Below are 21143 nucleotides of genomic sequence, written 5' to 3'. Positions count from 1 at the left end.
TGCATCAGGCTCTGGGCTGACAGCTCAGAGCCTGGAGCCTGCTTCAGATTCTGTGTTTCCCTCTTCTTCTGCCCACCCCCCGCTCCTGCTCTGTCTCTCTCTCTCTCCCAAAAATAAAGAAACATTAAAAAATTAAAAAAGAAAAAGAAAGCGCTATTTTTACAGCTTGCCATTACTGGGGCCTCACAGACCCCTAGCTAGGTATCAAAGCTTCTGCAAAGGTGTTTTGTCCGTGGGTAGTTGCAAGGTATTGTTGCTGAAGGGGGTACCAGTGGAAGACCTCACATGCTAACTGGTATCTTTCCTCTGCCAGTTTTTTAAGCTAGCATTTATCAAGCATTTATTTTGTGCCAGCTTGATACTAAATATTTTTCATGCATGATCCACCACACTAAGAGGTCAGATTTATCAGCCCCATTTTACAGATGAAGACACTGAGGCATAGGGCGACAAAATGCTTTGCCTTGTTTTCCAATCACACAATGTCTTTGTTTATTCAGTTCTAAGACACATTTTTTTCACATTGCTAAACCTAGGATGTTGACGAAATACAGAATAAATGAAGAAGCCATGATTTGTAAAGATGTTTTTAAACTTTTAGTCAGAAATAATTTCAAACTTAGAGAAAAGGGCACAAGAATAGTGCAAAGAATTCCCATATGCCCCTGACCCAGAATCACATATATTATTAACATTTTGCCACATTTACTTCAAAATTCTCTCTCTCTCCATGAAAGTAAGTTACAGATGTCATGCCTCTTTCCCCCTAAATATTGTCCAAGAACAAGGAATATGCTCTTACACAATCATAGTATAACTATTAAAATCAGAAAATGTAACATTGGACAATGTAGTATTATCTGGTTCATAGTTCATAGCCTACCTTCAGATTTTGCCAACTTTTCCAACCTGCCTTAGAGCAGATTTTTCTGGCACCAAATTCAATTCAGAATCACATGTTGCATTTTGATGCTGTATCTCTGTCAACCCTTTTAAATTCCTTTCTTTTCTTTCTTTCCATTGACATTTTTGGAGAGGCAGGCCAGTGACTTTGTAGAATGTCTTAAATTTCAATGCGTCGGGTTATTTTCTCATGATCTGATCTGGGTTATACACTTACAGCCCGAAGATCAGGTATGTGATAGCTTCTCAGTACATCCCATCGAGAGGCACACATATTGGCTTGTCCTATCAATATGATATTAACCTTGATCACTGGGCTAAAGTGGGGTCCGTCAGGTTTCCCCACTATCGTCGTCACTCTTCTTTTGTAATTAAAAGGCTATTTGGAAGGAGACACTTGGAGGCTGTGAATATTCTTCTAGCAGACTTGCAATAGTTTTAGCATTTGTGGATGCTTCTTCACGTTTATTGCTATTACAGTTGAAAAGCTATGATTTTCTTATGCTCTCACGCCTTCTATATTTATTAGCTGGCATTCTGCTCTAAGGAAGATCTCTCCTTCCTCTCCCAATTATTTCTTTATTAACAGTATAGACTCATGGATTCTTCTCATATTAGTCAGTGGGAAATAACGCATTACTGTCATTACTTACGTGAATGTGTCAGTGTCACTGAGGCAGGATATGAGCTCAGGTCCGTCTGATGGCACAGCCTACATCCCTGGCCACTGTTCTATGCTCCATGCTGCTTGCTAGCTTCACCTTGAGCAAATTGCCTACATTCTCTAAACTCAGCTTTCGTAGTAGACGGATCTAAGAGACACATGACAAAGATTCAAAAAGGAAAGTCTGTGGCGTTCCCTCTCAGCTGAGTCCTAGGACAACCCCCATTCCCTGCCAGGCCGTTCAACACCATTCTGTTCAGTCAGGTTCAAGTTGCACCAACCTAATGCCTGGTCCTCTACTAGGGGCTTTGTACACACAGATGAGTGAGACCTGGCCTCTGCCAGATGGAGGCTGCTTCACGCCACTGTGTCCCAGGGAAAAACAATGCGGAATAGAGCCAATAGAGCCACAGCTGAGCCACGATGGACATGTAGCATGAATGAGACATAAACACTTGTGGCCATCGGCCACTGAGGTTTTGGACTGGTTGGTCCCTGCCGTATAATCTGTCTACTACCCCCTGTCCTGGGCTCTGAAAGTACATCTAGGACCAAGGCAGACTTAGCCCCTCTGGCCATGGAGCTCACAGTCTACTTCGGAAGACTCATGCTAACCAAATGAGTAGTTATTTAATCATAATTATATGAAGGGCTACAAAGGAAAAGCACTGGTACTGGGACAGCTCCTATCCAGGGTAACCAACTTCATCGAAAAAACCAAGGAAAGCTCCTGAGGAAGCAACAGTAAAACTTAGACCTTAAGAATGAGTCTGAGAGGGCCTGGTGAAGAAAGGCAAGCGAGATATCCCAGCAGAGGGAACAGCATGTGCAAAGGCCCTATGAAAGGAAGTCTTCAGGTTTCCTGCACTTTCCAAGCTTGCTTCTTCAAGTGCCTCTCAATTCTGTGAGCCCAGAGATCCTACTGATATGTTCCTTTTGTACTTAACTTAGCTGAAAGTCTACTGCTTTCCACAGAAGGAATATAATAAACACTTTGTACTTTAGGCAGGAATTTTTGGCTACTGTCTGTACTCGGAATCACATCAACCCAAGTCTCTCAAATAAACTCTCAATGGCCTCGTTGGCCGGAAAGAAGTCCTTGTGCTGAGTACACGTGGGCTCATCTGGCTTTTCCAAGGAAAAGCTAAGAGCATCCTTTTGTGCAACTAAGGATGGAAAAGCAATCTGATTTCCTTTTTTTGTTTGTTGGCTTAGTTTTGTTGTTGTTGTTCATTCTTCGGAACAAGGCATTGTTCTACAGAGTGCCAGGGGAGCAAAGCCCGGCAAGTTTCTCAGCCACAATCCGGCTCTCATTACCTCTTCCCACCCCCAGGTCAGGGGTAATCTGGCATAACTGAGCCAAAAAGAAAGAAAAAAGAATCTCTACCTTTTGGGTTAGATTCAAAATCTTCTCTTTTTCAGTCTTTCCCACATCAGTCAACCCATCCACTTTTAAAGCCAAAATTCCAGGAATCATCCTCAATTCTTTTATTTACCCCCTCACATTTGAGCAGTCACTGAGCACTGACAGCCCTGCCTCCAAAACACATCAGAAATTAGCCCACCTCCCTATGTCACCACTGCCTCCAACCGGGCAGGGGCGGGGGCAAGCTAACGCCACCCAGACACTCATCGTGGCCTCCCCACTGTCTTCTCTCTTGCTTTCCAATCCGTTTACTTTTTAGTTAGAGAGATCTTTTAACAAGAGGGGTTAAAGATGCAGACTTCAAGTCCATGTGGCCTGGAGTCAAATCTAGCAAGGTCGTGGTCACCTAAAGCTATGTAGCCTTAGGCACTTGACTTCATCTCCACCCCACCCCCCTAATCTTCTTTTTCTGGTCTTTAAAATGATGATAATACAATCTGTTCTCTTATACAAATTTTCTGCTTGAAGCCCCCAAGGGCTCTCCATTGTTTTGGATAATTTGAACTCCTCTCCTTGGCCTTTAAGACCCTGTGTAATATGACCATGACCCAGGTCACTCACCTCCCACCCTCAGTGATCTAGCCACACTGGCCTACTTGTGGTCCCTGGAACAGCCCTGACCTCTCACCTCTCAAATTCTGCTGGGGCGCCTGGGTGGCTCAGTCAGTTAAGCATCTGACTTTGGCTCAGGTCATGATCTCACAGTTCATGGGTTCAAGCCCTGTGTCAGGCTCTGTGCTGACAGCTGGCTCAGAGCCTGGAGACTGCTTCAGGTTTTGAATCTCCCTCTTTCTCTGACCCTCCCCTGCTCACACTGCCTCTCTCTCTCTCAGAAACAAATAAAACATTAAAAAAATTTTTTTTAAAAATTCTATTATCTTGTGCTTGCTTCAGCAGCACATATACTAAAATTCTATTATCTTTGCCTATAATATTGTCACCCACATTCATAATCCTATAGAAGGATTCTTGCACAGAGAGATGAGACACTGAGGCTTTCTTTGTCCAGAAAACAACTTTATTCATCTTGCCAGCACAGGCTCAGTGGGTTCATACCTGAAAAACTGAGCCCTGGGCACAGCAGGGTATAGCCTTTTATGCAGTGTCTACTTCTATTTTCCCATATATGGTGACACATATAGTCTGATTGGACACAGGCAAGTTACATAGTCATGTCAGTTATGCATACGTGTATAGGAGCTGACTGGTCCACATTGCCTTCCTTTGTTCTGAGAAGGCTTCTACCACATTCCTCAGGGAGGGGCTCCACCACAATCCAGAAAGCTCCTTCATTCCCAGGATTCAGGTAAAATATTCTCACCTTCAGGAAGACCTCCTTGGGCACCCCCAGACTAACTTAGTCCCCTTGCTTATGATTTTCTTACACTATAGAGTGACATGCTTATAATCTGTGTTCTATATCTGGCTCTTCTGTCATTGGACTGTGAGCTCATCAAAATCAGGGACTCTCTCTTGCTCACCACTGTATCTCTAGAGCCTAGCATGAAGCCTGGCGCATACTAGATAATAAGTGTTTGCTATAGGGATGGATGAATGAATGAATGACAAGTGGGATTCTGAAACGTAGGCTTCATAGCTACATTTCATGACCTTCTGGGATGAACTTGGTCCCTTGAAAAGGAAAAGCTGTTTAGGTCCTGAATTCTCCAAAGAATACTAGGGAGACATTTTATAGCTTATTCTAAGCACAAAAGCCTAAGCCTCATTTAGTCTCCCTTAAATAGTTATAGATTATAGTTCTATTCTATAGAGCCAGTAATATGATTTTTCATGTTTTCCCAGCATTAATCCAGGGGTATGACACAGAGGGGTTAAAAATGCAGACTTCAGATCCATGTGGCCTGGAGTCAAATCTAGCTCGGCCATCTACAGCTGTGAGCCTTAGGCACTTGACTTCATCTCCCTGAATCTTCTTTCCTGGTCTTTAAAAATCATACAATCTGCTCTTTATAAAATTACACTGAAAATTAAAAATTATGACACTCAGTGTCTGGCACCTAGGGAGAGCTTAATATACGTTTATTTTCCAATCATTAATGGGTTAATGACAGGAAGAACGCTGGGCATTTCCCCACATTGCCACCAGATGTCGCCACAGACTTGGCTAAAATAGCAGCACTCCTTTTGGAAGTCTGAAGCCGAAAGACTTTAGAGGTGGAGAAACTGAGGACAAAACCTGCAGGGACCTCTCAAGGTCATGAGAGCAGATCCAGGATTTGAACCCACTGGTCCTGCCCCTTAAGGATGGCAAATTCCACACCAGTGCTCCCATAGCTCAGCCTGCCCCTGGAATAGCCTGCGCTATCCATTTGAACTAATAGGTACCCATGAGTGCTAACTATGCAACAGGGCCCATTCTAAGCATTTTACAATATGAGCTCATTGAATTGGCAGAAATAACTATAAGAGGTAGATTCTAATGTTTTCTTCATTTTATGGAGGGGAAAAGTGAGGCACTGGGAGGGTAAGTAAGTTGCTCTAGAAAACGCAGAGTGGGATTAAAACCCTGGCATTCTGGCTGCAGTTTGTGCTATCCTAGAGCTTACTTCTTTGGTCACCTTGATAATAATGTTTGTTATTAGATTTTAAATCTGTTGATATCACAGCTTCTTCGATGATTTAAAAAATCACTGCTGTCCCATTACAGGCTACGTTGCCCGAATCTAAGTCCAAAAAGTCATTGGCAAATGATGTGATGACATAGGAAACTAGGTATTGTAGTTTCACAAAACATCACTCTATAAATAACATAACCTTTTGCTGATTCTTCATCGTTTAGCCCCAAGTTTGCTATCCAGTTCCAACAGAATTCCATGGACTTGGTTGCCGGCTGAATTGGAGGCTTGGAGGACAAAGGAAAGGAAGAAACTTGGCCAGGTCTTTTATTCATTCACTCATTCATTCATTCCACAGTGACTGCGTCCTACTCTCTGCCCTGTACTAGGCTCTGAAGCCAAGAAATGACCCCTATATTAGCCCTGCCCTCAAGGAGCTCACAGTCTAATGAGAGTTAACAGACAGAAGTATGTACACACTGGCCATGACCATCTTCCCAGATGGTCTGTAGATGGCATTTGTCTATTCCCTCCATTCCTAGCATAGTGCCTGGCACATGTTAGGTACTGGATAAATGTTCGCTGAAATGAATACAAAGGCTTCATGGAGTGGGCAGTAATTTGATCTGGGGCTTTGAGGACTAGAAAACTTCTGACAGGTGAAGACAGAGGAGAGGACACACCCTCTCAAGAGGAAGAATGACAAGGTCATTGTAGAAAGATCATCCTGACTTCTGTGTGAAGGATGATGGCTTTGGGTGAGATGTGGGGGCAGTTAGAGGCTGGTTCAGGGTCCAGGGGTGAGTGTATGGTGGCCTGGACCAAGGCTTTGGAGGGGGGGACAGAAAAGGCCCGAAGGAGTATTCAGAAAGGATGGACAAGCCTTGGAGGCTGTGGAGCAGGAAAAAGCAGGAGTCATGGGTGACTTTGGGTATCTGGTGGAGCAGAGCAAGTTGGAGAGACCTTGGAAGGAGTTGAGGCCTGTTGAGCAAGATTTGGGGGCATAAAGATCTTCCAGGTCCCTCAAGTCAGAGCCCATCTTTGGCCTCATTTCTACCTCCTGGAACTGAGGTTGGAGGGTAGAGCAGTCATGTGGATACAGAGGAAGCAAGCCAGCTGGGCAGGAGCCAGCCACATGTGAGTGAGAACCCCTGCCTCACATTCTCCAGTCTTCTGGGGCCCCAAGGGGAAGAGGGCTGGCCACAGTGGCCTTGTCAATGCCCAGACCTAGCATGAAAGTTACTGGAAGGTAGAGTCTCTGCGAAATGTACCTTCTGATTCTTCCTTAGCAGCACAAATCACACACCATGGGTTGGGAGGACATCTCCCTCACTTTTATTATATTTAATTTTTCTTGGGCTGTTAAGTACATAAAATATATAAAATCCCCTAATCTTAAGGTATAGCTTGATGAATATGTGCCCATATAATCACCAAGCAGATTCAGATGTAGATCTTTTCCAGCATTCCAGAAAAGTCCCTCTTGTTCCTTTCCCATCTCTACTCCCCTCCCTGCAACCCAGGTAACTACTATTCTGATTTTATCACCATAGATCAGTGTTGCCCACCCTTGAACTTTATGTATGAATGCAATCATACAATATGTACTGTTTTCGTGTCTGGATTCTTTTAGTCTGCTTAATGTCACTGTGTGTGAAAGTAACCCATGTATCACATATGTCAGTATATTGTACTTTTAAGTATTCCATTGGATGAATGTGCCATAATTTGTCACTTCTCCTGCTGATGGACATGGAGCTATTTCCAGTGTAAGCTATAAATAAATCTTCTATGAAAATTCTTGTGTGAGTCTTTTTGTAGACATAGGCACTCATTTCTCTCGCAATGAATACCTAGGCGTGGAAATTCTAGGTCACAGCAGAGGTATATGTTCAGATTTAGTAGAAACTGTTGGTTTTCAGAAGCGGATGTACCAATTTCCTCTCTCTAACCAGCTGTATCTAAGAATCTCAGTGGCTGCACATCCTTGTCTCTACTCTGAGATTCCTCTTTTCTTCCAGTGTTGGATATTGGAACACTGGAGATTGGAATGGGTGCATTGATCTCTCAGCTCATAAGCAGCAAGACGAGAACCCACACCCAGTTTGTTCTCAGCTGGGGAAGGAGTGGACATCTTGATGTGGATGTGACTCTAGGAACCGGGGTAATCATCTTATGACCATGAGCATGAAATCATCATGGGGATAGCAGAGCAAAGATGGAATTAACCTGGGAGATGGAATGTCCTTAAAGACACTGCCAAGCCACTCAATTAATTTGCCATTGGATGCCAGCCTACTTATTTTTTAAGCCAATTGATTTGGGGATTTTTTGGTGGTTTTGTTTGTTTGTTTGTTTAGAGGGGAGGACTTATAAAGGATACAGTCCATTAGCCCTCCTTTTAACCAAATCCAATGGTGCCATTTCTGTCTCTACAGCAGTCAGCCCCAGTGAGCACTTTCTCCTTGAAACCTTCTCTTTGGGATTCCATATTCACCTGGTCTTCCTTCTACCTGTCTGGTCACTGCTTCTCAGCCTCCTTTCTTGGCTCCTCCTCCTCCTCCTTTTTTTTTTTTTTTAATCTATCTTCTCTCCCTTGGATCTCATCCAGCATCATGATCTCATCCATCACCTGTGTGCCAGCATTACCCAAATATGCATCTCCAGCCCAGACCTCTCTTCTGAGCTCATCTCATATAAAAATGCCTATTGATTCTCTCCACCTAGACGTTGCCCAGGCATTTCAAATTTGCCTTCTCAAAGTCAAACTCTGTATCCTCTCCCTCAATTTGATCTTTCTTCAGGTTTCCCTACCTTAGTGAAGGGCTCTTGACTCCTTCCTACTCAAGGCAAAAGTCTAGATATTCTTGCCATTGCCTTAGCACACATCCACATCCAATCTTTCATCCTTTACTTCTCTACCTCCCCAAACCACCACCCTGAGTCATTGTTACTTTGCAGCTACAAAGCTGCAACAGCCTTCTAACTAGTCCCCCCCACCCCCACCCCTCCATACACACACCTGTTCCCAAGTGCCTTCCAAGCCACGCAGGCAGGGTAGCCTTTCAGAAATCCAAATGTTTTATCATTTCCCTAATGGAAATGGCTCCTCGTTACTCTCAGGATAAAATCCAAATTCATTTGGTACCATTACCTGCACTACTCCTTGCTTATCCCTCACCCCCCTGCCTGCTCCTTCCCATCCCATCTGGGACAAGCGGTTCTTTCTGCCTAGTACATTTCCCCTCTCACTCTTGCCCTGCACAACTCCTAATTGTCCTTGGTTTCTCACTCTAAATGTCAGCTTCGCAAGTACAATCCACCCTTGCCCCTCACCCTATGTTAGGACCCCATTCATTTTTCATAACTCTCCTTACTTTCCCCCTTGGCACATCCCATGCTGCATAACTGTAATATATATTATATATATAACTATACATATATACATATATATATATATTATTGACACAGAGTGGTTATTTGATGACTCTCTTTCCTCCTCCACACCCCCGCCCTACACTTCCCCCCCACTAGAATGACAGGGCCTTAAGATTGGAGTAGTATCTATGCCACCCTCCACTCCACTCTCTTGCTTTTAGCAATGCATTTAATACAATAAGCGCCCAAGGAATGCGTTTAATTAGCTGATAAGTGACTCATTCAATCCCCATAACAACCCTATGAAGTAGGCATTTCATCAGACCTAGGGAAGCTGAGGGTCAGTGTAGGCAAGTTGCCCGAGATACAGTGAAAAGGGAGGAGTCAGGTCCTGACCCACGTTTGGTCCTAAATTCTGAACCTGATTTTTCCGCTCCTGAACTTTGGCCGCTTGGTGAAAGGGCCAGGGTGACGGCGGACTTTGAGCCACGGGAAGGTTTTCCCGGATGACACGAATGATCCACACCGGGCACTGGAATCGAGAGTTCACCCACGGAGGCTAAGGTACATCCCCTTCGCTTTCAAAGAGTAAGGATCACAATCTGCTGCATATGCATGAGGGGTCCATGAGACCATAATTCGGGTCTGCCCAAGATACGCCTGATTAAAAATTCTTCGGGCTCGAAGACTTAAGAGCCCTCAGAATTCCCTAAAGATAATAGAAAGTTTTCAAAGACTCATATGAAACAGACATTTGAGGAGGTATCAGACTAAGACGTCCCCAATTTGGATCGTGTGATCAGGCGTATACTAGGGGCAGCCCAATCCCAGGAGGGGTCCTCGGCCTGCTCCACTAGAAGACGAAGGGGGCGTCTCCCCGGCTTCCTGCGGCGTCGGTGGCGAGCCGAGGTGGAGGCAGGCTGCGGCAGCGAAGGCGACAGTGGCGGCGGCGCCATGGCAGGGCTTGCAGGTACGGTGGCGTCGGCCTCCTGGGGACGGGATAAGAGGCCCTCAGTGCGGCAGTGCCGCCATGTTGTCCCTTCGGGGTCACCTTAGGCGTCGCCCGGTCCCTTTCTGGGGTTTTTCTTCCGCGCACCCTGGGGGCCACCCCTGTCCGGTGTCACGTGATTGTCCTGTGTGGCCGCAGCCTGGGCCTTGGGGGGCCCTTCCCGGCCGGAGGGCGGGTCACCGGACTCCTGGGTCTCGTTCTGGCCTCCAAGGTCAGCGCTTGCCTGTCTGTTCCCAGGAAGGGACAGACAGAGCCGGGGAGCGCGGGGCTGAGGGGCGCGACTACCACCTCTTCGGCCCGGGGCCCATGGCAGGGGTCCCGGGTTCTGAGAGTCCTAGAGTCCTACCACTCGGTTCCTGCCACTTGAGTCGCATTTTTTAAATCAGAAGGGGCGTGGGGGATAGGGGGAGAGGGGTCTTCCCCACACGTACGGGCACCTGCTTTGGTGTCTGAGGTGATAGGTTGACGCTCTGCTTTGAGTCACGGGTGCTTCTCACTCCCTCGTAACTTTTCATCAAGTCTGGACACCCGTTCCCTTTTCTCCAGTATATATGGGGAGTGGCCCTCAAGGGCAGCCGAAGGAACGGAATGCCTGGCACACCAATGGCCTAGAAAGAAGAATGGGGGATGGGGAACAGTTGCTTTTTCCTTCCCCCTTCCAGACCTTGTGTAAATTCCTTCTAGGCCTCCGTGCTCCTTTTCAACGCTAAATGTTGGGACAGACTGGGGTCTGTCCCGGGGAGGAAATGCTCTTTCTGTTTATAGGTTCGGATCGTGTTTTATCACTTTCAGGGAACTGGTGTGTTGGGAACAGCTTCTGTTTGCCCTGCCTGACATGGTCCAACCATCCCCTCCGCCTTCTGGACGGCAACGCCAAAGCCAGGACCAAAAAAAAAAGTTCCAGCTTAACTGCTATTGCCAAGTGTTAGATCTTGCTTATGTGTTTGTTTCAAATCAGAGAGACTGATTAATGTCAAGCAAATCTGTTAAAGGATTCAGAGCCCTGGTCAGTTTTCAGTGACCAGATCAATTCCATATCTGAGATTGGTCTTGTTAGAATTGCTGCCAAAAACAGTTTAACCTTTTATCTGTAATACTGTTGTTTCAAAGAGGACTCTCGAAGTCTGGGTTTGGCTGTCTTTTTTTTGTTGTTGTTTTCTTATCTTTGAAACCTATATGCATTCCATCTCAAGCCTGTCACTGTGTGCTATGTACCGAGGATCATGTGCTGCCTGCCTCTTTGACTTCCTGTTCTGGGAACGCTCAGTAATCTGGATCCTGCTGGGGTATGGGCCCTGTGGGAGGGGGGCTGGATCATTCTCAGGGAAGATGGCGACATGTCTCTGGGGCATATACAGGAAGGCACGGGTCACCAGGGGAAAAGAGAGTGTTATTAGAGTAACGTTGTGTGTGTCGGTTGCACGTTCGTGCACATGTAAATCTCTGGGGGTAAGACTAACCGCAAATTCAGAATCCCACTTTGGGATGCTGGCTCCTGAACAGATACAGTTTGAAAATAGATATCGAGCAAATGGCTCATGGCAGACCTGCTCCCTCACCCCACCCAGGGGTAATAAGCTTCTGCTGTCCTGCAACTGAAGCTGGGGAAGCCCCCCGCCCCTCAGCCCAAATCCAGATACTCCACAGATCGAGATACCACGTCACATAGCACCCCACACGTCTGAAAGTTATGTACCTAAACCCCCCGGAGCTTAACCTAAGTGCTAGACTAAGACATCAACATCTTCTTGGGGTATTCGTGCCAAGAATCTTGCCCGTTGGTGTCCTGCAAAGCCATCCCAGTCCCCTCTCAACTCATCTGCTGTATCCTTGGTCTTAACAGGGGCAGAGCCTTGTGGTGGTAGAGAGTTTAGGAAGAAGGGAGGCCTGCGGACTAAGTGCCTTACAATACAACTAGTGATTTCCAACTTCTACCATTGCTCTCTATCAGAATAAAATGTTTTAATGGTATTGCTTCTGGAAAAATTTTTATAAACAAGGTGTGTTTGGACCAGACTTCTAGGCACCGCACAGGAATAGGAAGTGAACGCATTCCCTCTGTATTCTCCAGTGGGTTGTGTTTGCTGCCAGAACATGAGGGTTTGGGGATGAGGGGTGAACGTGGAAGAGTAGACACTGCACACTCAAGCCCACCCATGTGGATGCAGGCCCCCAGAACAGTCCTTGCCTGGAGGTCTGTCATCTCACCGTGCCACACTGATGAATGGATGGAAAAGCCCCACAGATCGGCTTTGCCAAGGTTATCTAGAAAGCCCCAGGGCTGCCAGCAGCCTCCTGCCTTTTAAAGGGGGCCTGGGAGGCTAAGGGGAGAATGCTGTGTCCAGAGCAGCAGACCCTTGCCTGCCTGTCTACATGAACCTGGCTGCCTTCTAACCGGGCTGAGGTTGGAGTATCTGGGACTATGGGGCTGTGGGCACACCCCTTGAAGACTCTAGGGGGAGGCAGCCTTGAGAACACATGTTGAAATGTTCATGGTTCTGTGGATTTAGTGTCGAAAGCCACAGAAACTCCCAGGCGAGGCCTGCCAAGGTACAGCTTCAGAAGGGAGTTGTGGGCATTGCCTGCTGATGAGTCACCCTGGGGCAAGAGGAGACCTGCCTCACCTTCAGGCTATAGTATGAGCTGGGAGCCACCCAGCCTAAGGAAGATGGAGTCTCATTACACATCCCTATCCCAGTCCTGATGAGTCCTGATTGCCACTTTGGTGACAGAATATTTCTAGTATCCTGGAGTTCACTGGGATCTTAGCAGCTCTTTTACAGAGGGGAACTGAAGTTGAGGGGTAGGAGGTAACCTGGCCAAGTTCCCTGGGCTGACTGGTGACAGAGCCCAGTACCAGAACTGAGGTCTGCCCCCTCTACCCACATAATTCTCTGATGCTGTACTCAAGTTATAGGTGCCTCAGAGGTGCTTGCAGTGGGTTTAGAAACAAGGGGTTGCTCAGAAGAGGGGAAACATTATCTGGCTCAGGGTAGGCTAGGTGCTTTGTGCTCCAGAAGTGTTTGTGACAACTGTGACTAAGGGATTTGGGAAGTGGCAGAGAGAGAGATTTATAGCCCTCCAGATCCTCTCTTGGTGTTGACCCAGGAACAGGTGTGTAATGACAGGGACACATTAAGCCAGAGACAAGGCTGAACAGGCGGCAGGGCTATTTGGTGAGGCAGTCAGCTGACCATGTGAAAGGAGTCCTGAGTCACTCAGGAGTGAAAGAGGGGAGAAAGAAGTCAGGAGCCAGCCAGCCCACCCACCCTGACATGGCAGGGGAGAGCCCAGGGCCAGGGACCTGGTAAGCACCCCTAAAAATATGGAGGCTAATGCCAGCAGAAGTGAAGAAGCCACCCATGGAGAGCGCTGGAGAGAGGCTTCTGGGGAAGAGGGAGGAGACCCTGGGTAGTAGCGAGGAAGGGCAGAATGCCCTTGCCGTGGCCCTGGTAGAGGTTGTAGGGCCCAGAGGGATACGCTGGTCAGGGGTGGCACCACGCCATACCGCTTATCCCAGTGCTCATTAAGCCAGTGCCCACCCTGCCCAGTGCTCATTTCCTTGGGGCTCCTGGATGATCTTAGCACCCCATCTTGAGGGCTACTCCCACCTTTTGCCTCATCCCATCTTTCCCACGGATTACCTACCAAGGCCCCTCATTCCATGACAGTGCAGGCACCCACCCCTCTGGGGAGATGGTCCCTTATCCCGAGACCACAAGTAAACATGTAGACTCTTCTCTTTGGAGTGGGGGAGGTGGTCCTTTTTCTCAAAGCAGTGTTAAGTTAAATTGGAACTGAGTGTGTGAGGGTCCCAGCTTATTCTCATTTTGTTGCCTCCCACTCCCTCCCTCTCCCAGGCAGTGTGCCCCTTCCACAGCGGGTGCGTCAGCCCAGTCTTAGGAGTATGTTTCGAAGCTGCAAAGGAGTCACAAGAGACAACTTTTTGGTGCACCTCCACCACCCCGCAGGGTCCTAGGACACTGTGCGAGATGGGGGAGGTACTGGTTTTTTATTTTTTGTAGAGGTGGTCCCTGTCCTCCAGGAGCTTACAATCTAGCTGGGGAGACACAACTAATGCACACTTAATACAATCAGTACAATTAGCGATTACCACAATATTGACCACAACTGCGTGAGACCAGGGAAAGCAAGATCAGTGAGGGGCTAGGGGCTTGGAGAAGGTCTTTTAGTAAAGATGGGATTCATTTACTGGTTGAGTAAGTCCAAATTGAGTGACACATTTCTTTGGGGTGGGCTTAGAAGGCAGTGGGGGAGAGGGGGAAGGGGAATCGAGGGAGCAAAGACAGCAAGGCTGGAATCCACGTGTTGTAGGCAAGGGACAGTGAAAGGGCCCCACTCTTCCTTAACCCTCCTCCCTCACTCTTGCCCTCCAGTCCCGCCACACAGGCACGCAGTTGGTGCCTTGTCTGTTGCATCGAGATTCAGGGCTTCCGCTGGTGATGTTGGAATGTCCATTCTGCTGGCTGGTGTGGTTGTCTGGATCTCTTGTGGTGGGGCCTGCTGGCATGGCCATGGCCACGGGGCTGGGTTGGCGCTGTCCCGACTTGGTCCAGATCAGAATGCATTGCCTGTGCCCAGATCTCGGGGGTCTGCTCCCCCCACCCCCCCTCCTCCCTCTACCCCGCCCAGCAGTCGGAGGGGCGCAAAGGGGTTTGGAAGGGATCTGGTATTGTCGTCATTGTCGGTGCTGCTTCTCCGGGGGCCTACCGGCCCCTCACTGACCTTGGCAAATGCTCCTCTGGCGAGAGAGCACAGGGGACCCCCCATTCCTGCGCGGCGCTGGCTCCCATGCTGGCCGAGAAGCACAGGAGCACCCGGTGACACGGCCGCCCAGGGCTGGGGGCTGGGGCCTCAGTTGGGGGCTCGCTGCCGGCGCTCTCCCAACACCTGCCGCCCGGTCCTCGACACCGTGTACGCCAGCTTCTGCAGGGAGTACCTGAACACCTGCGGCGAGAGACCCAGGACCTGCCCTTAGAGGCAGGTACCCGCAGCGAGTCTGCAGCGCTGCCGTGCCCGCCCCCGCCCCACCCCCTGCCCCGCCTGCCTGTCGGACTTCGAGAGGCAGGCGCGGGCGCAGCTTGTCCACGAGTCAGGGCAGCTGGAGCTTTTCCAACTGTGCTGAAGGCTGCATGGCAGCAAGCTGATTGGACCCACAACTTAGGTATACCTCACTTCTCGCAATGGGCTGTGTCCCTGGAGGATTTCGAAAAGCGAATCCTACCCAGTAAATGCAGCATTCCAGGAACACCTTAAAGGAAATATGCGATTCCTTTGGCAAAGGATTCCTTTAGCAGGGAATTCTTCCTGCAAGGGGTGCTTTTGGGTAAACGACTTTATGGGCAAAGTGCTTTCTTCTGATTTATTAATTTTTGCAAAGCACTTTGTCGCTATGATTTCTTTTTTAAATAAAGTGAATTGTCCTTTGGAAGCGCTTCTTTTCTCTTTCATTTCTCCTGCAAAGAACCTCTCTGATTGTTTTCTTCAAAGCGCTTTTATCTGATTCATTTTTTCTGTTAGCTCCTTTGTCTAATTTTTTCCTGCAATGCGCTTTTTATCTAATGCATTTTTTTTCTGCCAAGTGCTTTTACCGGATTTATTTTTCCTGCAATGCGCATTTTCTCTAATTCATTTTTCCCGCGAATTACTTTTCTCTAATTCGTTGTGGGTTTTTTTATGAAGTGCTTTTTTCCTCTGAGAAGTGCCTTTTTCCAACTTATTTTTCGTCCCACCTTCGCAAGCGCTATATTTATTTTTTAAAGACAGTTTCCCCGCAATGCGCAATTTTTAAGACGGAAAATTTTGCTATGCGAGGATAAAGTCTCTTCGCAAAACAGAAGTGCCCCGCCTCCCTCCTGGGGTCGAGTCTGAGTGTAGCGGGTTTTTCTTACCGCGTTGGTCGCTAAGAGCCTCGGCGATCGTCAGCGGCTGGCGCCCGCCGCGCCCCAACTCTTTGTTCCCGGCCGGGCGCGGGCGCCCTGGGAAGGGTCTGCGCAAGGAGGAGGGCGCAGGGAACGGGCGGGGGCATGCGGTGCCAATCGCGGCACTCGGGCAGGCAGGGATCGCGGCAACAAGGGTAGGACGGGTCCAGGAGGCGGCAATTGCGACGTGGGCTTGCCGGTGAAGGGAGCGCGTGTCGGGACTCTTCTCCCACCCGGAACCCAGGCACACTTACCTGCAGCAGCACGCGGAAAATGTACCAGCCGATTATGAGCAGCTCAGCTGAGGCTGCCGCCACTGCCGCCATGGTTCCAAGAGCGGTGGATGAGTGGTTGAGAGCAAGCGCGGTTCGCCGAGGTCCGCTGGTCTCGGAGTCCGCTGTTGCGCGCACTGCCGCAGCCGCGGTGGCCGCGCCTTAAGTATCCGCCCGCCATGCGAGTGCGCATGCGCGCTTGGGGGTGTCCATGAGGAGGGGTGGCCGGGGGCGCTCCTCATTCGCCAAGAGAGGAAAAAATAATCCATCTGCTCTTTCCACATCGACCCCCGCCTCCTGAGTTCCATCTTAGCCCCTTTCCAGAAGATTCCGCTGTGCCCGCTTTTGAATTTTAGTGTAAAATGGAGGGGAACTGCAACTCTTGAGAAGCGCAAAGGGTTAGGGTAGGGGGTATACATCTTTGGTGTGGACCTCCCCCTCTCCGACCTGTGGCCTGCAAATTTAACCCGTGTCCCGTGACGCACCAGAACCCACCTTGGGCACGAATGAAAAGCCAGGAAAACCCAACTTAGCAAGGGATCATCTGCCCCACAGAGCAAATAAAAGGTGCCCTTTCCTGGAGCCTTGGCTTCACAGGCGCCTGGTTAGTACTCTTATTCTAATATTTGGTGTGCTGTAAGCCTGCACCCTCGGCTTCACGAGAGTCCCTGAGCGCGTAACCTTTCCCTGATTCCTCGAGTCCCGCTTCTTACGGTTACTACCACGGTGACTGTTGTAGGGAAGTGAGCCAGGGCATTGAGCTCTAGGCGCAAAATTGGTAGTCACCGGGTAACTACCTTGTAGGAAGGATGCGGGAGGGATTGGTGCTTTTGTGTGCATGGAAGGAATGGGATGAGCTTTCGGAGACGTGGTCGGAAAGTGCTCTGGGATAGTTTTCTGCTGGACAGGTCTTTTCAGCCTCCGTCTCCTGCTCCCCTCCCCCCAGGCCCTGCTAGGTCTTAACACAGCCAGCGAGCTTCTTTGTACCCGTTGCGCTGGGCGGCTGGAGCCTGGAAAGGGATTTTGCTACTGCCACCAGAGGGTTGTGGCTGCCACAGCTCCATTTCCAGGCACAGCGGGAACACCTGAACGCGGTCTGGGAGCTCAACCCCAATGCACTGGTGGCCCGCCGCTCGAGAGCGCCTCTCCAGCAAGCCGCCTAGCGCAGGGGCCGACTGGCATTTGCCCCCTACGTGGATAGAAAATTAATTTTGATTAAAAGCTCACAGAGGTCAGGTTCTATACAGTGCCAGCAGCAGATGGAAAAGTGTAAGTGATCCAAGCGAGGTCGGTTTGGATGAAGTAGTATGGTGATTTATTTATTTATTTTTTATTATTATTATTTTTTTTTGTATGTTGACTTTCGAAGAAGTTGGCTGCTTTGGACAAAATGATCCTGGGCTGCCATCTTAAGACAAAATATTTGGTAGTGCCCGTCACTGCGGCATCACGGAGCACGCGAAGATCCATTGCCTGCGAACTCCAGCCGGCAGTACGCTGCTCTAGTTCTCCCCTGAGCACCTGCTGTGATAGATACTAGATACAGAATCCAATTCTTATTACTTAAGGGCACAGCAGTGAGCCCATGGCCATCGGTGGCAACCACAGGGCGGTATTGTGAGGTCTGGGCCCCTTGAGGACGGGCTGCAGCCCCAGGAGGCGATACATGATCTCTGCTGGGCAGGGCCCAGGCAAAGCCAGTGCACTGTGCGGGACCTGCCCGAAGAGCCCTCCGGCCGAGCTGGACACGCCTAGGGGAGACACCCCAGGAGGCCGCCTGCACCTGTGATGTGGACAGGAGGAGACTTCCATGGGTGGGCAGGGAGGAAAGGGCGTTCACATTTGCTGTTGTTGACCATGATCCATTTTCCCAAATAAGTATACATTCTGTTCCTGTTTTTTTTTTTTTTTTTTTTGTCTGTCTGTCTGTCTGTTTTTTGTCTGTCTGTTGTGTTGACTTTTCTCTTCAGGATCCCTGCTGCCTTGGTGATCCCAGGCTGACAGCCAGAGAGCACAGCGGCTCAGCTCCTGGAGAGTGAGGGTTGAAGAAAGCGGAGGGCAGCTGCCTGCGCCCGCTGGCTCCCATTGGGTCGGTTCCTGCAGCGGTGCCCGGTGGCCTTGGTGAAGGCCCTGCCCGGCAGAGATCATGTATTGCCTCCAGTGGCTGCTGCCCGTCCTCCTCATCCCCAAGCCCCTCAACCCCGCCCTGTGGTTTAGCCACTCCATGTTCATGGGCTTCTACCTGCTCAGCTTCCTCCTGGAGCGGAAGCCTTGCACGATTTGTGCCTTGGTATTCCTGGCAGCCCTGTTCCTCATCTGCTATAGCTGCTGGGGAAACTGTTTCCTGTACCACTGCTCTGATTCCCCGCTTCCGGAATCGGCGCACGACCCCGGCGTTGTGGGCACCTAACAGCCTGCCCGGTTAGCTTTCCAAGGAAGCAGAAGATGGGAGGGGAGGCATTGACATAGGTCATAAAGCATTGGAGTTTCAAATCCCGCAGCCCTGCGGGTGCCACATTCCTGACGGCGCCTTTTTCGGCCTGTGATGTTTTATCCTTATAATGTGAATAATGGCACTGACCGGTGCTTTTATTGTAGAGTCCTATAGTCGTGGGTGGTCTTGTGATTGTGTGTGTTCTGTCCCCATCTCAGTTCCTCCCTCTGCTCCCCAAGGCTGGCAGGATGGCTCCCCAAGGCTGTACCCATCCTACTCAACCGTCCCAGCATGACCTGGGCAGATAAAATGCCAGTCTCATCACCTCTGTGGGCCCTCCTCATCAGGGTCTCTTCCCTTCCCAGAATGTTACCAACTCCTCAGTCCCTCTCCTGGTTTCCCTTTAGTTCTCTTCTGCCCTTTTCCTTTTTGGGGGAGCACCTGTCCAAGACAGGGCTTGTTTTTGCACTTATCTCGAATTTAAAGAGATTGCTGACGCCCGAGAGCCTCGCTTTTTCATCCCCCTCGCCCCGGTCAGCAGGCTGGACAGAAACGTGTCTTGGCTGTTTGTTGTCCACAGACCTCCAGTATTTTCTCCACTTCATTTTTAAGAAAGAAGTGACAGATACTTGTTGCTCTTTCACCTGGGTGTCTGGGCTCATGCTTATCAGCCCAGCCTCACTTTCTTTGCCCTTCTTCCTGCCTTTCTCAGCTGTCCCAGGGAGGGGGGCCTCATTGTGTCTCCCGTGCATGCTCTGCAGGATTGAGGTGCAGTGTGTCCACGTAGATCTAGCAGTCCCCAGCTGAGTGAGTGGAAGAGTACTTGTGTGTGTTTTCATAACAGCCATGATTCCCTTGATAGGTGTTTGAATATATTTTGGTGTGCCGTGAGTGTGTGTGTATGTGTGTGTACGTGTATAAATACATGTGTATATTCCTTTTAAAGAAGCTTTATCGAACGTGTTCTGATTTTGAGGTTTAGCAATAGCTAGCTATAGTAGGTGCCGCTACAGTTTTTATTTAGCATGGAGATTGCAGGGTCACCAGCACACTGGACTCCAACGTGGTTCAGACAAGACAGAGGGGAGCGGTGGCCATCGTCCTCGTGCCAGGAGCTCCTTCAGTCCTGCGCATATAGACTGTACGTTACGAAGAATACACAGGAAGACTTTGTGACTTGTCACTTGCTTTTTGCTTTTTCTGCGCTTCAGTAACAAGTGTTGGCAAACGAGACTTTGTCCTGGCCCCTGCCCACCGGGGACTGACATGGGTGTCCGTCCAGTCTAAATCATCCATCTTTCTCTTGCCTGAGTGGGGAGGGCGGTGGGCCAGGCAGAGGACAGAACTGGAGGCAGTCCATCTAGGGAATGGGACCGTGTGGCCACACTTGTGGAACATTTGGACTGCTATTCTGGAGCTTTTATTTCTGGTGTGTTCATTGCACAGCTGTTTGAAATGTTTAATAAAGCTTTATAAACTTTACTTTGTGGTTTTATGTGGCTGCAGTCCATTTGGGTCGTGGTGTTGGATTTCTAAGTTGGTGGGGGACAGAGGGTAGCATGGAGGGGCTGGGTCCTTGGCGCCAGAGTACCTTAGCCCGAAAATTTGATCTGCTCTCTGGAGAGCAGATGGTGGGGTTGGGGGAGGGGGGCAGGGGGCAGGCCAGGCGGTGAACAGGAGGGAGTCTGAAAGTTTTTAGAGATGAGACATTTGTGTTTCTCAGCTCCCATGGCTTCTCGCCTGAAACTGTTTCCCTCCATAGGAGATTTGAGTAACCGATCCCTTGACAAACAACTTAGGACAGCTGGAGCTCTAATCATCAAGGATTTTTATGGTGCTGCTTTTGAAGTAAAAATAAAGTGAAACCCCTCATGGCATTTCAAGTGGAAAAATAAATAAGGCTGGCCTCCAACCAGGGGGCTCAAGGTGATGGCTGGAAGTGCGAGAGTGTTGCGGGTCCCTGTCGACGGGCACATGCTCCTGTGACTGTGACCTTTGAGACAGAACAAGTAGCTTGTCGGGGACCTGTGCCGGGTGTCCACCTCTCAAAGTCTTTTCCTTCTAGAAAACATTACTGGAGCACTGCCTGTCCAAAGCACAGTGCTGTTGAAATAATAGTTGTGAAAGGGCTTTGGTGATTTCATAGAAGGTCACATGTTTTAGCTAGACTTTTAATTTATTGCTGTAAAGTTTTGTGTAGTTTTCTCCTGCCCTTTTAAATTTCCCCACTGTCAGTTTGTCCCCTTTCTCATTCCTAGCGATGCATATCAGTGCTTCCTCTATTCTTGACCAAAACTGGCCAAAGCTTTGGCCTTTTTAAAGGTATTTTCAAAGAACTGAACTCTGATTGATTATATCTGCTGCGTATTTTCTATCTGATCCTTTTGTGCTTTTATCTCTGAATTCTTCTCTTTTGAGTTTCTGGATATATTTCATGGTTCAGCCAAGTCTTGACAAGGTGAAGAGTCCTACATGTGCAAAGGATGGTTTGCTCAGCAAACAGACCCCCTGTACTAGGCTTGCTGGGGATTTCAGGGGC

General features: G+C 49.0%; 2 protein-coding genes across 4 annotated transcripts; one reads left to right on the top strand and one right to left on the bottom strand.

The window, feature by feature from the left end:
* Nucleotides 1-9834: 9834 nt before the first annotated feature.
* Nucleotides 9835-20086, top strand: LOC120228596 (BLCAP apoptosis inducing factor). Its single transcript, XM_039227115.1, has 2 exons — nt 9835-9917; nt 18141-20086. Exon 2 carries the CDS (start codon nt 18317-18319, stop codon nt 18578-18580), a length of 264 nt encoding a protein of 87 aa, XP_039083046.1. The 5' UTR covers nt 9835-9917; nt 18141-18316; the 3' UTR covers nt 18581-20086.
* On the bottom strand, nt 13897-16332 carry NNAT (neuronatin). 3 transcript variants are annotated; one of them, XM_039227118.1, is made up of 3 exons: nt 16153-16332; nt 15153-15228; nt 13897-14924 (listed from the first exon to the last, which is right to left on the bottom strand). In XM_039227118.1, the coding sequence occupies exons 1-3, from the start codon at nt 16222-16224 to the stop codon at nt 14695-14697; spliced, it is 378 nt and encodes a 125-aa protein (XP_039083049.1). In that variant the 5' UTR covers nt 16225-16332; the 3' UTR covers nt 13897-14694. The 3 variants fall into 3 exon arrangements, with proteins under 3 accessions (XP_039083049.1, XP_039083047.1, XP_039083048.1); XM_039227116.1 differs by having other exon boundaries at nt 14749-14924; nt 15148-15228; XM_039227117.1 differs by lacking the exon at nt 15153-15228 and having other exon boundaries at nt 14749-14924; nt 16153-16331.
* Nucleotides 20087-21143: the final 1057 nt, after the last annotated feature.

Source organism: Hyaena hyaena, unplaced genomic scaffold, assembly GCF_003009895.1.
Source record: "Hyaena hyaena isolate Hyena2069 unplaced genomic scaffold, ASM300989v1 scaffold_25, whole genome shotgun sequence".
In the NCBI taxonomy this organism is placed as follows: domain Eukaryota; kingdom Metazoa; phylum Chordata; class Mammalia; order Carnivora; family Hyaenidae; genus Hyaena; species Hyaena hyaena.
Note: the sequence above shows the minus strand (reverse complement) of the source record. Positions and strands in the feature narration are given on the sequence as shown.

What these genes read in the sequence shown, in the direction of transcription:
- NNAT (XM_039227118.1), bottom strand. Translation starts at nt 16,224, where the DNA reads ATGGCGGCAGTGGCGGCAGCCTCAGCTGAGCTGCTCATAATCGGCTGG. An exon ending in TTTTCCGCGTGCTGCTGCAG is followed by an intron (nt 15,229 to 16,152) that starts GTAAGTGTGCCT and finishes ATTTCCTTTAAG; the next exon opens with GTGTTCCTGGAATGCTGCAT. An exon ending in GACACAGCCCATTGCGAGAA is followed by an intron (nt 14,925 to 15,152) that starts GTGAGGTATACC and finishes CTCTCGCCGCAG; the next exon opens with GTGTTCAGGTACTCCCTGCA.
- LOC120228596 (XM_039227115.1), top strand. Translation starts at nt 18,317, where the DNA reads ATGTATTGCCTCCAGTGGCTGCTGCCCGTCCTCCTCATCCCCAAGCCC.